The 18,097-nt window shown below is 29.2% G+C and overlaps 2 protein-coding genes across 2 annotated transcripts; one reads left to right on the top strand and one right to left on the bottom strand.

The window, feature by feature from the left end:
- Window positions 1–3,125: 3,125 nt before the first annotated feature.
- Window positions 3,126–10,361, bottom strand: LOC111422187 (ankyrin repeat and LEM domain-containing protein 2). The gene is made up of 4 exons (XM_023055401.2): window positions 9,292–10,361; window positions 9,087–9,239; window positions 3,558–4,789; window positions 3,126–3,507 (listed from the first exon to the last, which is right to left on the bottom strand). The coding sequence occupies exons 1-4, from the start codon at window positions 10,054–10,056 to the stop codon at window positions 3,186–3,188; spliced, it is 2,472 nt and encodes an 823-aa protein (XP_022911169.2). The 5' UTR covers window positions 10,057–10,361; the 3' UTR covers window positions 3,126–3,185.
- A 48-nt stretch (window positions 10,362–10,409) lies between these two features.
- On the top strand, window positions 10,410–15,158 carry LOC111415423 (neutral sphingomyelinase). The gene is made up of 4 exons (XM_023047120.2): window positions 10,410–10,519; window positions 13,673–14,030; window positions 14,091–14,248; window positions 14,435–15,158. Exons 1-4 carry the CDS (start codon window positions 10,488–10,490, stop codon window positions 15,081–15,083), a joined length of 1,197 nt encoding a protein of 398 aa, XP_022902888.2. The 5' UTR covers window positions 10,410–10,487; the 3' UTR covers window positions 15,084–15,158.
- Window positions 15,159–18,097: the final 2,939 nt, after the last annotated feature.

The following is an 18,097-nucleotide window of genomic DNA, read 5'->3' as shown; positions in this document are numbered from 1 at the left end:
AGCAAAAATGTAAAGGAGGTGGTTATGTTTAGTAGTTTAGAAGAGTAGGTTGCAAGTACAAATAGGGTCAAAACGTGCCCTATTATGAGTTAAACATATTCCCCAAATTTCATTTTCCTAGCGTTTATGGTTTATGAGAAAAAAAAATTAAATCAAAATTTTTCGCCATTTTTGAAGAGGCATAGCTCCGCAGGGGAGTCGAAATCGCTCATAGTTTATATAAGAAAGTACCCTTAAAATTGCCTAAAGAATCACCCCCAGAAGTTTGGGCACGTCATTCAGATACACCTGTATATTTTTTAAAATCGCTGATTTTGACATCAATTGAGGTTAAAGAAAAATATTATTTTCTCCAAAACGGGAAGGGTTTAAGAAATAAAACTTTTTGAGGTTATAATGGAACGTTTGAGGTTAGGTTATACCAAATTTGAAGTTTCCAAAGTCAAAAATTAATTTTATATATATTTTTTAAAATCGTTGATTTTGATATCAATTGAAATTGAGGTTAAAGAAAAATATTATTTTCTCCAAAACGGGAAGGGTTTAAGAAATGAAACTTTTTGGGGTTATAAAGGAACGTTTTAGGTTAGGTTCTACCAAATTTGAAGTTTCCAAAGTCAAAAATTAATTTTATATATATTTTTTAAAATCGGTAATTTCATTTGAAAACGAGGTTAAAGAAACATATTATTTTCTCCAAAACGGAATGGGTTTAAGAAATAAAATTTTTTGAGGTTATAAAGGAACGTTTTAGGTTAGGTTCTACCAAATTTGAAGTTTCCAGTCAAAAATTAATTTTATATATATTTTTTAAAATCGTTGATTTCATTAGAAATCGAGGTGAAAGAAAAATATTATTTTCTCCAAAACGGGAAGGGTTTAAGAAATGAAACTTTTTGAGGTTATAAAGGAACGTTTGAGGTTAGGTTGTACCAATTTTGAAGTTTCCAAAATCAAAAATTAATTTTATATATATTTTTAAAATCGTTGATTTCATTTGAAATCAATTGAATTCGTGGTTAAAAAAAAATTGTTTTCTCCAAAACTGGAAGGGTTTAAGAAATGAAACTTTTTGAGGTTATAATGGAACGTTTGAGGTTAGGTTATACCAAATTTGAAGTTTCCAAAGTCAAAAATTAATTTTATATATATTTTTTAAAATCGCTGATTTTGAAATCAATTGAGGTTAAAGAAAAATATTATTTTCTCCAAAACGAGAAGGGTTTAAGAAATGAAACTTTTTGAGGTTATAAAGGAACGTTTTAGGTTAGGTTCTACCAAATTTGAAGTTTACAAAGTCAAAAATTAATTTTATATATATTTTTTAAAATCATTGATTTCATTTGAAATCAATTGAAATCGAGGTTAAAGAAACATATTATTTTCTCCAAAACGGAAAGGGTTTAAGAAATGAAACTTTTTGAGGTTATAACGGAACGTTTAAGGTTAGGTTATACCAAATTTGAAGTTTCCAAAGTCAAAAATTAATTTTATATATATTTTTTAAAATCGCAGATTTTGATATCAATTGAAGTTGAGGTTAAAGAAAAATATTATTTTCTCCAAAACGGGAAGGGTTTAAGAAATGAAACTTTTTGGGGTTATAAAGGAACGTTTGAGGTTAGGTTATTCCAAATTTGAAATTTCTAAAGTCTAACATTAATTTTATATATATTTTTAAAATCGTTGATTTTATTTGAAATCAATTGAAATCGAGGTTAAAGAAAAAAATTGTTTTTTCGAAAACGGGAAGGGTTTAAGAAATGAAACTTTTTCAGGTTATAAACGAACGTTTTAGGTTAGGTTATACCAAATTTGAAATTTCCAAAATCAAAAATTAATTTAATATATATTTTTTAAAATCGTTGATTTTATTTGAAATCAATTGAAATCGAGGTTAAAGAAAAAATTGTTTTCTCCAAAACGGAAAGGGTTTGAGAAATCAAACTTTTTGAGGTTATAATGGAACGTTTGAGGTTAGGTTATACCAAATTTAAAGTTTCCAAAGTCAAAAATTAATTTTATATATATTTTTTAAAATCGCAGATTTTGAAATCAATTGAAATTGAGGTTAAAGAAAAATATTATTTTCTCCAAAACTGGAAGGGTTTAAGAAATTAAACTTTTTGAAGTTATAAAGGAACGTTTGAAGTTAGGTTATACCAAATTTGAAGTTTCCAAAGTCAAAAATTAATTTTATATACCTGTACCTTAGAGGTAAAGGATTGTATATCCATTATTTTAGCATATACGAATTTGAAAAATATACGATGCCACCATTTGTTGGTTTGACGATATATTTAGTAGTTAGCTAAAAGTTGATCGAATTTATCGACACTATTCTATTTTTTCCTCTTCTACTACCTTTCCTGCAATCTTCAGGATCGTGGTAATTTGATAAAAGGTGTACGTAAAAGTTAATCCTGGGATTTTCCAACATAAATATTATATAAATATAGCAGAAGTTTGGCAACTTCACTTGATAAAAGACAATACTTAAAAGCTTTTTCTAAATGATCTAACAATGGTTATAATTTATAAAGACGATCAAAATATTCCGAAACACTATTAGGCATAGCAGAATAATGATTGATATGCAAGTGTCCTAATAGAAAACCAAATCTTTTTTGCGTCATAAGAGAGCTAATGTAAGAATCACGTAGATCTGGTGCATCTTTGTAACTTGGCCAATGCTTGATCCTCATAAGTAAATTAATTCCTAAAAAAAAAACATTTATTTCTCCGCACGTCGTTCTCCTGTAATGTTTTCTAGTACGCATTTGTTCTTCAAGGTTGCCTGAAAAACCTAAAAATAGTTGAAACAGAGAATATGGTGTCGGATTTGAGCTGGTTATTGCGAAAGTAGGAAAATAATTTTGAATTGGTGGTCAGTTGGGTGAAAATTTAGGTGGTTTATTTTTTGTACCACTGCACCAGTAAGAGTTAACATGGTTAAACTCGAATGTTTCTAGTTCTAAGTCAAGTGTTAATTCTAGGTTTATTTCAACACTATCACTAGAACTAACACTATTCCACGAACTAGAAAGTTTCAAATTTACCATCAATAAGATTTTTAAATTCTACCCTCCTTGGAATTAAAATAATTTACTTTATTAATCAAATACCAATAAGAAAATATTATTTGTATTTTTTTTTAACAAATTAATACAATATCAACAAACCATTTACTCATTAAAACTTAACCTAGTCCTATTCATATTTAAGCTAGCTCTGGGAGAATTCAGTCCGGTTATTCTAAACCATGACTTTGGCGATGCGGGCGAATTAAAACTAAGATTCGAATTAATTTTACACGGAGTGGATGTTTTTAAATTCCCCAAATTCCCCGCTGGTTTTGGACTTGCCCAATTTTCTTGTTCGAATTCCGTATAAAAACTTAAAGTATGTCTCCATTTGTAAATGTTAGGAAAATCGTGTGGGTTTATTTTCGATGAGGCTTGTTTTAAAGCGTTGTAAACGTCTCTGTCTATTTTACTTGGTTCAGATCTAAAAGAAAATTGATTCAAATTTGATTAATTTATTATCATTTTTGTTACCCTTCTATAAAAACGTCGGTTTCCGGTAAAAAACTGTCGTCAAAACTATCATATTCGTCAATATCTTCGTCGAAATCGTTCATCATTAATGATGGACTAGAGGGTGGTGTAAAAAATTCATCTTCTTCTGAAGATTCATCCGAAGAAGTGCTATTAAAAGTAAAAAGATCGTCGTTTTTAAGATTGGAATTTTTTACTTTAAACAGAGATTTAGATACATTATTAAAATACGAGTTGTTATTGGCGTTTCCGGTTGTTTTAACACCGTTGTTTTTTCTTCTTAAACTATATTTTAATTTTGTTGGTTTTGTTACAAAAATACAACAACATTCTTCCGTGTTTTCCCACATTTTTTGAGAGTTTTCTTCTTCACACATAGTCGTAAAATGATTAGGAGCGCTCAAAACGTTCTTTAAAACGCATTCTAAATGTTTATTAATCTCTAAATTCAACGTTAAAATTTCGGTTATTTTTATTTGAATTTCTTGCGTTAAAAAACCACCAGAAGCGATCAAAACGGCTAAACGGTGGTGCGATTTTTGCATATTCACGTCAACGAAGCGTTTATCGTCCACGTAACTAACGATTAATTGTTCGAAAAGTTTAATTTCAGCCGTTAAAGAGCTTTGGAAATTAATAAAATTATTAAATTTTTTTAAAACGTTCGAAATTCGAGTTGCAAAAATTTTTAATGATCGCTCCAAACACACGTAAGGACAAACAAAGTCGGGATTTTCATTTAAAATAATCGAGGAATCATCCAAAATACACATTGACTCCAATTTTCGACACAAACTTTCCATCGTGGAATTATTTGAGTTATCAGCCGGTTTAGTTTCAAAAACTAACCGTTTGGGAGAGTTGTGATTCGAAAAATTTGTATCTACTTTTTGCGATAAAAACGTTTCAAAGCGTTTTAAACCATCATCCGAACACAAATCGACGAAATCATCTAAAAACGGCCAATACTCTTTCCAATTTACGTTGTATTTCGTTGCTAATTCACGTCCAACCGTTTCTAAACCTTTCTCGGGATCACGCAGCTTTAAATTGTAAGAAAAATCCGAGTCTAAACTGTTTGAGAGGCGACGTTTTCGGTCGAATGATTGTTTTGAAATCGAACGTGGTGGAGTTTTCCAAATTTTACGAAATTTATCAGCCTCTTTTTTTTCCATCGGTCCGGCATATGCGTGAATTTCCAATCGAGGTTTAAATGGATCCACATCAAAACTCTAAAAAAATATTTATATTAATAATACAATATAATTTCGATATAACGGATATAATATTTTTAAAGTCATACTATTAATACTATCTACTTAATACATCAACACATTTAAATATATATATGCTATAAATGAAATGGTAAAGATTGGTTTTTAAATTTTATGAAGAAAAACTCGTCATTATCCATTACAGCTCCTGAAGCTACAACTTTAACTAGGATAACTAGTTTCATTCCAGAAAACGTGAAAATATTTTTTGATATATTAGAAGAAGTCATTTCCAGATATGGATTTTCATCTACTTTTATGGACTATTTGTCGTCTTATGTAAGATCTTTGTCTGTTGGAAAAACTGAGGAACAAAACAAGAAGCCTCAAGCTACACCATTTGTCTCCCCTGAAAATATTCGTCCATTTCCCAAAGCAGGTGAAAGAAAAATCACAAGATGTGAACCCCAAAAAACGAAATGATGAAATAGCTAGTAGAAAAGACAAGAAGTCAAAAAGGCGAATTGTTGATGTTGTTGAAGGATTGTTCTTCCATGAGGTGCCAAGAAAGAAAGTTTTTGAAAAAGATAAAGCAACGAGGAAAGTTTTAGATGATAAATCGTCTGATGAGCAGTGTGAAGAATGAAAATCTGAGAACGATAGAGATATCATTGACTCTAATAGAGACATCATGTCACAAATGAAGAGATAAAAACGTCCAAAATTCTATAAACTCTTCCATAAACTGAGGTTGATATTGATGGAAAGAAGTTTTTCGTCAAACATCTGTTCATAATCTCAATGGTTGACCGAAAAGGCTGAAACGCAGCTACTGGCACAACATCTACAAGTTGTTACTACATTTGTGGTGCGACTTCCAAAGACTTCAACCAAGTGAATAACAAAAAAACAAATTTTATTTGAAGCTATTGAATTTGGGCTGTCAATTTTACATGCAAGGATAAGATTTTTTGAAAGCATACAAATTGCCTGTAAAGAAAAACAGAAAAGAAGAGGAAAATAGAAATATAGGCCAAATTTCGCAAAGAAACTGGTTGTCAAAAGCAAATTTCGGTAATTCAAATAATGGCAACACGAGCAGGAGATTTTTTGAGGATCCGAAATTAGCTTCAGAGATTACAGGCATCAGTTACGAGTTCATTTATAGGTTGAAAATCATACTGGAAATCATTTCAAGCGGATTCTTGATAGATGTGGAAAAATACGACTAATATGCACTTATACCCTTGGCATCCAATGTCACCGACAATGCACAATATATTAATTATTAATTTAACTATCTGAGGCGGCAGCAGAAGCGCGCAACAAGCATTTTAGGACATATCGCCAAGACTTTTCATGGAAATTTTCTAGAGAGCCCTGTAATAGAGATATATTCAACCGACTTTAAATTTATTTCGTTTCTTTTTGAAACCATCAATATGCTTCTGCCAACACATCCAAACCCAATCCAAAAATGACGAATAGGGAGTTATTTCTGAAGAAGATTAATTTGTAATTTTTTCCTTCCTCAACCATATTTTATTAAAATAAACTTAAAGTACGGTGAAAATTAAATGACCTCTTCCTCAGTTGCTTTAAAAAATTTAATTTTAATCCTCAATTCCTGTATATTTAGATTACATTGAGAAAAATTATATTATAAACAAACAGAATCCTTATTCCAACAACATCAAAAAATGAATTAGATATAGATGATGTTTTTTGTTTATGGGAAGAGCACCAAAGAAGATCTAATTCCAATGTTAAATTATATAAACAATATACATGAGTATATTAAAAGTATATTAGTTTGATTGAGTTAAGGTTGAAAGAATTTATGTCTATTAAGTTTGACACACGATTTCTAAAAAAAGGGGTAGTACATCACCCTTGGCAAGTTATTTAAAATGATGGCCTATTTAGTGATGATTCCAAAATGGTATAACACTTGCCATTTCTCTTTTACTAAAAAATATTATTGCCTGTTTTTCTGCAAAAAAATCATACTTTCGTATGTTATTTGTATTTCCTCCAAAATAATTTAACAACTTTGTTAGAAGATGTGCCACTCAATATCTACAGAGAAATTTGGTTTGAACAAGATGGTTGCCCAGCTCATTGTGCTTGTTCTGGTTATGGATTGGGCGTCTTGGTTCAATTACGTGGCCTCCTCATTCTCTGGGCCTAAATTCCCTTGATTTTTTATTAGGATTGTATAAAAGAAATAGTGTATTAAAAATAAAAACCGATTGAAAATCTTGCCGAACTGCGCCACAATATTTATACAGCAGCAGAAGAATCTTCTAAGACAGTTAAGAAGAAATAAAAAGTAAATACAAATACGAAAGTATGAATTATTTAAATAAAGTGCTTTTGGCAGAAAAACAGGCAATAATTTTTTTGTACACGACTACCTTATAATATACAGGGTGGTTCAGTTTTTAATCGGGAAAATTTACTAAGATGTAGTACTTACCAAAATAACACAATTTTTTATATAAACATAGGGTCGCAACTTTTTTGTTTTCGAGCTATGAGCGATCAAAGTTGAGCCAAAAGTTTACAGTTTGTTTTATATTTCGGCTGTAAGTAAACCGTAGAATTTGAAACTTTGTACGTATGTACTACTGGTTAAGACCTTATTTTCTAGTATACCTTAAACTTCTCCAGCGCCCTCTAAGGGGATGAAATTCACCACCCCCTTGATTTTTTTTTATAAGAAATTTTAACGCTATAGAATATTAACATAAAAAAATATGAGTTGTAAAGCTCATTCTTTAATGGTACTTTTTTGTCTCTTTAGTATTTTCCTTAATGTTAATAGTTTCCGTGTAAAAAAATAAAATGTGTCGCCATGTTTAGCTAAAATTATTCTAAAAGTTGGCTCTTAGAACTTGTAAGTTTCATTTATAGTGAATCCTCATAATTGTTGATGATAATTAATAATTTTTGATTGTTATTAAACAAGAGTATCAATTTTATAATATTGCTTACAACCCGTATTTTTTTATGTTAATATACCATGGCGTTAAAAAGTTGTTATAAAAAATCAAAGGGGTTGTGAATTTCATTCCCTTAGAGGGCGCTAGGGAAGTTTAAGGTATGGTTAAAAATAAGGTATTAACCAGTAGTACATACATACAAAATTTTACGGTTTACTTATACCCGAAATAAAAGATAAAATGCAAATTTTTGGCTCAACTTTGACAGCTCATAGCTCGAAAACAAAAGAGTTGCGACCCTATGTCTATATAAAAAACTTGTGTTATATTGGCAAGTACTACATCTTAGTAAAGATTCCCGATTAAAAACTGAACCACATGTATATTTGTTATCAGAAGAAAATAACAAATTATTTTAAGTCATAGCCAACTATCGTTTCCATTTAAAAAAATAAAGTTACGTCTAAAATCTCGAAAATAAAAGATGGGAAAAAAAATCTACCTACGCCACTAAATTCTTCGTAAAAAGTTGCCCATATAATGTTTTATTTATAATACTCCATCTTTGATAATAAGTGAGATATTCGCGATTGTCGTTTTCGCAAAATTTTCAGTTTTTGTCGATAGGGCGAAAACAAAAGACGATAGCTGTTCGGAGTTTTCGGCATTAGCATTTTCTCGAAAAACGAGATCATGACATGTAAGCTACTTTTTTTTTATCTCTTTTAGTTTCGAAGATAGTCTATGTGGACATCAAAATTGGGACACCTGTACTGTTATACAGGGAGATTCACATAAGAAGCGACACAGAGCAGGGACATGTAGAGGACAATAAATTACGATGATTTAACGCAACTTATCTCGTAACTAAGTTGTACCTCTGAGGAGTTATAGGCCTTCAAAGTTGGGTTCAATTTTTAAAACATTTTAAACCAAATTTGGTATATGTTATGAGTGTACCTTAGTATAGAGGTAAGTTACATTAAATCATTTTAATTTATTGTCCTCTGTGTTGGTTCTTATGTGAATAACCCTGTATTTTTTAATAAATAATATTAATTAAAATAAATTCTTTGGAGTTTTCTTCAATTAAATAAAAATAGTAAATAAATAAAGTAATCTTAATGTCTGCTAGAGCTACAAACAAACATGCTCTTTTAGAAGGGCGTTGCAAAAAAATACAACCTCTAAAGGAAGTAGCAGTATACAAAATTGGGAACCCCTGGTCTATACCATGAATAAATTAAGGACGGTAGTTCTAGTTTTAATTGTTTTTCAGTCAATTTGATTCTACTCTTCCCACTCCCTTCCCCATATTAATCCATTATATCAAGGTTATACTATACTTAATTAATTAATTAATTATTTACAGGTGGGCTTTTTGGTGAAAATGGTTCTCCAATTACAGGCGGAGTACAATTCCCTTCATATCGTAAAACAGGAACATAAAAATTATCTTCTAATAAGTTCGAAATTTGTTCCTTCAATTTTTCAGCATATCCTTCATAACGTTCACAAACAACCTTGAATAAAAATTTATTTATAAAAAATTTAAACGATAAAAATTAATCTTACTTGATTTGGAAGTTTACCATATTTATTTCTAACGTTTTTATCACACTGGGGATATGAAACTAACACCTCAACGACTTTCAAGGCTCCAAATTTAACGGCGAAATGCAAGGGGGTCTCGTTAACTCCTTTATCGGGTGTATTTAAATACAAATCAAGTAAAATTTTAACCCTATCTTCCGAATTTTGGTGTTCATCTTCCCCATATAGCTTTTCAATAAAATCAACATTCCCCACCGTGTTTAAAATGAGTTCGCACATATCAGGATGTTTCGATTTCGCCGCAATGTGTAAAGCATTGTATCGAGATCCCTCTTGTAAAATCGAAGGGGTATCCCCGGAACTTATTAAATATCTTGGATTATCCCAAACCGTTTTTTCAACATAATTTAAGTCGTTTGTCTCGATTGCTTTTCTTAATTTGATCAGATCTTGAGATTTTGGTCCTCGAAATTGGCACTTTTCGTTTACAATGCATGATAAATTTTCGTTTTCTGGTTCTTTTTTTGAGTTGGAATTAAAACTGTGGTTGTTAATAAAGGGGGTATCCCCACCGTGAGTCGCGAACTCAACCGCTTCGTGGTAATAATTAAAACATTTAAATCTGGCTTTTTTGAATTGCTTCACCAGCTTTAAAGCTTCCGCCTTGTCGGTGAATACGTTCGTTTTTTCGACTTCTTCCAACGTTTCGACTAAATTAGGGACGTGTACGCCGTAATAAACATGATTTGAGTCCGTTTTTAGTTTCACTTCTTTATCGTGATCCATTTTTGAACCGATTTTTAGGTTAGTTATTGTGTAGTTAGCGTATCGGTGAAGGTTTTTAACATATTATAAAGCTTAGTTAATGCTTCTCATTTAAAACGACGAATACAACGTTAATTATCAATTTGAACACTAAAACACGATAACAACAACGACATTTGTGATAAAAAATAAAACAGGTGATCATAGATCTTTTTAATCATGGATGGGGTTAAGTTTGTAATTTCAATTTTTTAATCTAACTTTATTTATTAAGTTTTGATTTATTAATTTGTTTAAAAACGTAAATTAAACTAAGTTGTAACAAAATTAAGATTGTTTAAATTAAAAATAACGATTTTATAAATTAAAAATTACTTTGTTTGACACGTCAACAATAACCTAACCTAAAAAAAAATAACCTTTAATTTTCTTTGTTTCATTTTCGAGAAATAATGGATTTTAAAATATTTAGTTTAAATTGTTGGTAAGTTTAAACTAGTTATATTAATAACACAGGCCTGCAAAAATTAATTTCATAAAAACTTTTTAGATTATTTAGGGTGATCTAACAGTTTTGAAAGGTGCTGAATCCGAAAATGAACAGCTTTTTCCCATCACCCAACGTTTTTCTGCATTTCGACACAATAATCTGAAACTAACTGGTATGAATATGATTGTTACTTTTCTTCTTGTGAGTAACACTTGGATTCCCTTGATGAAATGTATCATACTGATATTCCAACCACCCTGATATCTCCTCTCCATGACCTTAAAATCCTCATGGAAACGTTTTCCCTGCTCTTCACTGCTACTACCCAAGTTTTCAGAGAAAAAATCCAAATAAGAATGTAGAAAGTGAACTTTTTTGCTCATCAGGCAGCCAAGATTTTCCATTTTTTTGAAAAAATCATCTACAATGCTGATATGGTTCTTCTCATTCCCTAAAAATTTAGTGATCACCTTTTTGAAAGCATTCTTTTATAACCTCAAAAAGTTTCATTTCTTAATCTCCAATAATTATGGAGAAAAAATCTTTTTCTTTTCAACCTCATTTTTAGGAGATATCAAAAATTTGTTATTTTTAAACATCTTTATATCAAAAATTGTTTAACCTGGAATCTTAAAATTTGGTACAACCTAACCTCAAACATTCTTTTATAACCTCCAAAAAGTTTATTTCTTAATCTCCAATAGTTTTGGAGAAAAATATTTTTCTCTTCAACCTCATTTTTAGGAAATATCAAAAATGTGTTATTTTTAAACATCTTTATATCAAAAATTGTTTAACCTGGAATTTTGAAATTTGGTACAACCTAACCTCAAACATTCTTTTATAACCTCAAAAAGTTTCATTTCTTTATGTCCAATAGTTTCGGAGAAAAATTTTTTTCTCTTCAACCTCATTTTTAGGAGATATCAAAAATTTGTTATTTTTAAACATCTTTATATCAAAAATTGTTTAACCTGGAATCTTAAAATTTGGTACAACCTAACCTCAAACATTCTTTTATAACCTCAAAAAGTTTCATTTCTTAATCTCTAATAGTTTTGGAGAAATTTTTTTTTCTCTTCAACCTCATTTTTAGGAAATATCAAACATTTGTTATTTTTAAACATCTTTATATCAAAAATTGTTTAACGTGGAATCTTGAAATTTGGTACAACCTAACCTCAAACATTCTTTTATAACCTCAAAAAGTTTCATTTCTTTATCTCCAATAGTTTCGGAGAAAAATTTTTTTCTCTTCAACCTCATTTTTAGGAGATATCAAAAATTTGTTATTTTTAAACATCTTTATATCAAAAATTGTTTAACCTGGAATCTTAAAATTTGGTACAACCTAACCTCAAACATTCTTTTATAACCTCAAAAAGTTTCATTTCTTAATCCCCAATAGTTTTGGAGAAATTTTTTTTTCTCTTCAACCTCATTTTTAGGAAATTTCAAAAATTTGTTATTTTTAAACATCTTTATATCAAAAATTGTTTAACCTGGAATCTTAAAATTTGGTACAACCTAACCTCAAACATTCTTTTATAACCTCAAAAAGTTTCATTTCTTTATCTCCAATAGTTTCGGAGAAAAATTTTTTTCTCTTCAACCTCATTTTTAGGAAATTTCAAAAATTTGTTATTTTTAAACATCTTTATATCAAAAATTGTTTAACCTGGAATCTTAAAATTTGGTACAACCTAACCTCAAACATTCTTTTATAACCTCAAAAAATTTCATTTCTTAATCTCTAATAGTTTTGGAGAAATTTTTTTTTTCTTCAACCTCATTTTTAGGAAATATCAAAAATTTGTTATTTTTAAACATCTTTATATCAAAAATTGTTTAACCTGGAATCTTAAAATTTGGTATAACCTAACCTCAAACATTCTTTTATAACCTCAAAAAGTTTCATTTCTTTATCTCCAATAGTTTCGGAGAAAATTTTTTTTCTCTTCAACCTCATTTTTAGGAGATATCAAAAATTTGTTATTTTTAAACATCTTTATATCAAAAATTGTTTAACCTGGAATTTTAAAATTTGGTACAACCTAACCTCAAACATTCTTTTATAACCTCAAAACGTTTCATTTCTTAATCTCTCATAGTTTTGGAGAATTTTTTTTTTCTCTTCAATCTCATTTTTAGGACCGACTAAAGCTTTGTGGAAAACAATTTTTTCACCTGGCCCCAATGTTTGTTGGGTTGGCCACACTTTTTTAGTCCTCTCTGTAGACCAAGCATCATTCCCAAAACTTTCAGATCGCCACAAACTATCCAGTTATGATCTGTATATTTAATGTTATTTAGCACCTCTTTCAAATTCTTGTAATTTTCTTTGAGGTGCTTCTTTCTACAGACTTCTTTTTGAAGAATCAATGAAAAGCCTCCATGTTTTTATCAGCTTTTTATTTAATTCCAAACTTTTGAACCAAACCAGCAACATCACAACAGTAGACCAACTCGCCTTCTTGTTTGAAATAGTCGGTAAATTCATGATCTCTAAATCTGTACTGATAAAAAGATGTTCCAGCAGTCAGTAGCTTTTTTTTTAGTCTAGAATTCAAGAGTTCAGCATTCTTCTTGGTAAGTCCCAAGTCTCCCACTAAGTCATCAAGGTCGGACTGAGTGAAAAGATGTGGGGTGGCATAATATGAAAGATCTTGGAAATCACAGTCATCTTCATTCACATCAGATTCACTACTGCTTATCTCATCTAGCGTTGTTGGAGGCTAAGGTACAAGCACATCTGGTCCATGAGCTATAGGTCGCATTGCAGAAGGAAGGTTGTGGTACACTATATCTCTTTTATTCTTAGAGTTATAGCCATTAAAATCATAGTAGCAAAAATAACAGTCATCACTATGATTTGCCAAATTTAATGATTTTTTTTTGCCTAATGACCACTTCCTGAGATCTTCTACATAAATATAATACACTTTGTGAGGTGCCCAGAATTTATATATTATAATAACTTTCCTAACAAAGTCTGTAATGTTTCTCTGGAATTTTTTAATGACAAGTTTGCAAAAAAACTAAGGGTGATGGAAATTTTTCGCCTTTCAGTTTCAAAAAAGTTTTTTGGGCGCAATCCTGTGTAATTATAATAAATTTTACAATTAAAACAATTTAAACTTTTTCAAGGGGAATTCCAATTATTTCAAAAGACAGAAATGCACGGTTTAAAGCTATCTCAGAAGCCTTATCAACAAGCGCTTACGATGTGGTATGCTTACAAGAAGTTTGGGCTGAATCCGATTTTATTCTTATTAAAGAAAAAGTGGAAACATCACTCCGATATTCCCATTACTTTTACAGTGGTGTTATTGGTTCTGGAATTTGCGTTTTCTCAAAATACCCAATTTTGGACGTTTTCTTTCACCAATGGACTGTTAACGGTTATGTGCATAAAATTCAACACGCCGATTGGTTTGGCGGGAAAGGAATTGGGTTCTGCAAATTATTAGTTGATGGATTTAATATTAATATTTATTCTGCTCACGTAAAATTACGATTTATTACTTAATTAAATGAGTCAATTAATTTTTAATAACTATTATAGTTACATGCTGAATACAATAGGCTCAATGATGAGTATCAATGCCACAGAGTTCAACAAGCATATGATACTGCTCAATTTATACAACAAACCTCAGGTTTAGCCGATTTAATTGTATTAGCAGGAGATTTAAATACCGAGCCAGAAGACTTAGCTTACAGGTTTAATTATATATACAATGTGTTAATTAATTATCGTACCCGACGTCACCATTGAAAGTATGCAACCAATATCACAGTACCAGTATTGCAATACCAATACTGTGATATTGGTTGCATACTTTCTCGGGTACTATAATTAATTAACACATTGCGCATATAACTAGGTTATAATAAAATATTTTGCAGGATAATTGTTCATTTAACCGGTTTGAAAGATAGTTTTCTTGAAGTTAAAGAAGATTCCAAAGAAATTCATAAAATCGGAACGAATGAGTCTTTTTATAATAGTTACGCCGATAAAAAAGCAATTCGAAGCGGTGATGCGGGAAAAAGGATCGATTATATTATGTACGGATGCCCAAAAAATCCTAACATTAAAATAACCACAAAAAAATACTGCCAACCTTTACCAAGAAGAGTTCCTGAAAAATCATTTAGTTACTCAGATCATGAAGCTATAACAGCCACGTTACAAATCGAAAAAGGTCTTGATGAAATAGAAGAATTAGATCGAGATACTTGTACGGCAATTTTAGAAGAGTGTATTTTAATTTCTGATACGGCGTTGAGAAATTTAAGAACGAAAAGGTTTGGGTATTGGATTTTAACGTGTTTGTTGTTTTTGATTTTGGTTTCGAGTACGCCGTTTAATGCTCCAGATGGGTATAATTATTTGGTACATTTTGGAAGACTTTTAGTTACTTTATTGATGGCGTATTTATTTTTTATGGGATCGCTGTGGTATAAAATGGAATTTCATGGAATCTTAGCTGGGAAATTAGCCATGGAAGTTGGATTAAATCGATTTAAAGATAACAGGATGAAGAATTTTTGATAATTAATATCGTTTTTGAAATTTTTTAAATGTATTAATGCTCAAAAATATAAATAAAAGTATAAAAAAATTGAATTCGGTAAATAAATTTCGTTCTTATTGTTTTTATTCAAGGAATGATTTAAATATAAAGGAAGTTTAAGGTAAAGTCATGATTTGTTTTATAAGCCAAGGTCGCTGGCGGCCAACACGTTTCAATAGAAATCCTTAACTCAAATTACAGATAATAATTTTTCGCTTTTTTAACATAAATCGATAGAAAATTAAAAATCCTTTAAAATGAACCCAAACTCGACCTATTTATCTCCAACCGTTATCGAGATATCTTAATTTTTACCAAAACAAAATGGCGATTATTTGACATTTGACAGTTTATAACCTAACTTTTTTATTTTCTTGCCTAAAGATATTGTGTTTGGTATCAAATGAAAGCATTTTTGATTCTTATTAAGATCACTTCAATATTTATTAAAAAATCGTTATATGTAATTTTGACATTTGACAGTTTCTAACCTAACTTTTCTATTTTTTAACGTAATCATATCGTGTTTGGTATCAAATGAAAGCATTTTTGAGTCTTATTAAGATTATTTCAATATTTAATCGTAATGTTTAATTTTAACATTTGACAGTTTATGACCGAACTTTTTTCTTTTTTAACTCAAATATATCATGATTAATTATCCTTAACTCAAATTACAGATTGCTCATTTAGAGGATCAATTAAGGTTGCAATAAATTAACAAAGCTAGGCAAAAAATATAATAATTTCATAAAAGTCGCTTTTTTTAACATAAATAGATAGAAAATTAAAAATCCTTTAAAATGAGTCCAAACTCGACCTATTTATCTCCAACCGTTATCGAGATATCTTAATTTTTAGCAAAACAAAATGGCGATTATTTGACATTTGACAGTTTATAACCTAACTTTTTTATTTTCTTGCCTAAAGATATTGTGTTTGGTATCAAATGAAAGCATTTTTGATTCTTATTAAGATCATTTCAATATTTATTAAAAAATCGTTATATGTAATTTTGACATTTGACAGTTTATAACCTAACTTTTTTATTCTTTAATGTAATCATATCGTGTTTGGTATCAAATGAAAGCATTTTTGATTCTTATTAAGATCATTTCAATATTCATCAAAAAATCATTATATTTAATTTTGACATTTGACAGTTTTTAACCTAACTGTTTTCTTTTTTAACACAAATATATCATGTTTGGTATCAAATGAAAGCATTTTTGATTCTTATTAAGATCATTTCAATATTCACCAAAAAATTATTATATTTAATTTTGACATTTGACAGTTTCTAACCTAATTTTTTTCTTTTTTAACCCAAATATATCATGTTTGGTATCAAACCAAAGCATTTTTCATTCTTATTAAGATCATTTCAATATTCATCAAAAAATCATATTTAATTTTGACATTTGACAGTTTCTAACCTAACTTTTTTCTTTTTTAACGTAATCTTATCGTGCTTGGTATCAAATGAGAGCATTTTTGATTCTTATTAAGATCATTTCAATATTTATCAAAAAATCGTTATATTTAATTTTGACTTTTGACAGTTTATAACCTAACTTTTTCTTTTTTACCCCAAATATATCATGATTGGTATCAAATTAAAGCATTTTTGATTCTCAATAAGATCATTTCAATATTCATCAAAAAATCATACTTAATTTTGACATTTGACAGTTTCTAACCTAACTTTTTTCTTTTTTACCCCAAATATATCATGATTGGTATCAAATTAAAACATTTTTGATTCTTATTAAAATCATTTCAATATTTATCAAAAAATCGTTATATTTAATTTTGACATTTGACAGTTTCTAACCTAACTTTTTTCTTTTTTACCCCAAATATATCATGATTGGTATCAAATTAAAGCATTTTTGATTATTATTAAGATCATTTCAATATTTATTAAAAAATCGTTATATTTAATTTTCATATTTGGTTGGAATTAATCACAAAATGGATCTTAGTGGAAAAATTAGCTATGGAAGTTGGATTAAATCGAAATAGGATGAAGAATTTTTGATAATCTAATATCGTAATTAGGTAAATAAAAGATTTTATTCTTATTGTATTTTATTCAAGAAGCAATTAACACACAACACACACTTTTTAATACAGTAAATAACAAACTGATATGAATATTTGTGTAGTAGTTAATGATCAATTTGGGGGGTATAGAAAAACCTTAAACCTAACTCTTATTTATAGTAGAACAAATTTGGCAAAAATGTTATAAATATTAAAAAAGTAACAAAGAAAAAAAATGTGTAAAAGAATAAATTGGTCGTAGATTGAGGCCTACGGTTTTAAAAAGTACAACATGTACTTTTCGGTTTTTTCCGTACGTATCATTTTTTTTATTTTAATAATAATAATTACTTGATAAAATTGACCAATTTTTTTTAGTACGCTACTTGACTAGGCACACACATATATCATGTATAATATTTAGTACAATAACAAGAAAACTGCGTTCTTTTCTATGGAAAAATAGACTTTTACTTTTCGACGTTTTAAAAAACCTAAAAAAGAACATTTATTAACGGGCAAGATTCTCACAATTCGTAGCAATAACAATCGTAGTTAACCTTGTATACAAAAATTGGAATGTTGTTATTTATCTTTTTATATTATTTTTTTTTTAATCGATTTTCGACTCTTAGATAATGTGCTCCTGGTGATAAAAAGTGATATTACGTTCGTTTTACACAAAAAATGGACCAGAAAAAATTTATTTCGGTTAAATTTGTAACCTTTTAACATTTTTTTTTTGATTTTAACAACTTTGAGAGAGAGAGAACATTAAATTTACAGTTTAATTAGCGGATTTCTCTTTCTTTTTCCAACAAACAGCACTTTTTCGTTCGATATTAATTTTTATTTTTAATTAGTTTCGTTACCTGTTTTTCATTTTTTTAAAATCTTTTTAATTAACAAGTGACTTCTTCTAACATTGTCTTATTGTCCACCTTCT

The sequence above is a fragment of the Onthophagus taurus genome, chromosome 11 (genome assembly GCF_036711975.1).
Source record: "Onthophagus taurus isolate NC chromosome 11, IU_Otau_3.0, whole genome shotgun sequence".
Lineage (NCBI taxonomy): Eukaryota > Metazoa > Arthropoda > Insecta > Coleoptera > Scarabaeidae > Onthophagus > Onthophagus taurus.
This window is presented reverse-complemented; position numbering and strand designations above follow the sequence as displayed.

Coding starts and splice junctions, on each gene's coding strand:
- LOC111422187 (XM_023055401.2), bottom strand. CDS start 10,056: ATGGATCACGATAAAGAAGTGAAACTAAAAACGGACTCAAATCATGTT. Junction 9,240..9,291: donor ATGGTAAACTTCCAAATCAA/GTAAGATTAATT, acceptor TTTTTATTCAAG/GTTGTTTGTGAACGTTATGA. Junction 3,508..3,557: donor ACCGACGTTTTTATAGAAGG/GTAACAAAAATG, acceptor ATTTTCTTTTAG/ATCTGAACCAAGTAAAATAG.
- LOC111415423 (XM_023047120.2), top strand. CDS start 10,488: ATGGATTTTAAAATATTTAGTTTAAATTGTTG. Junction 14,031..14,090: donor TTAATATTTATTCTGCTCAC/GTAAAATTACGA, acceptor TAACTATTATAG/TTACATGCTGAATACAATAG. Junction 14,249..14,434: donor CCAGAAGACTTAGCTTACAG/GTTTAATTATAT, acceptor AATATTTTGCAG/GATAATTGTTCATTTAACCG.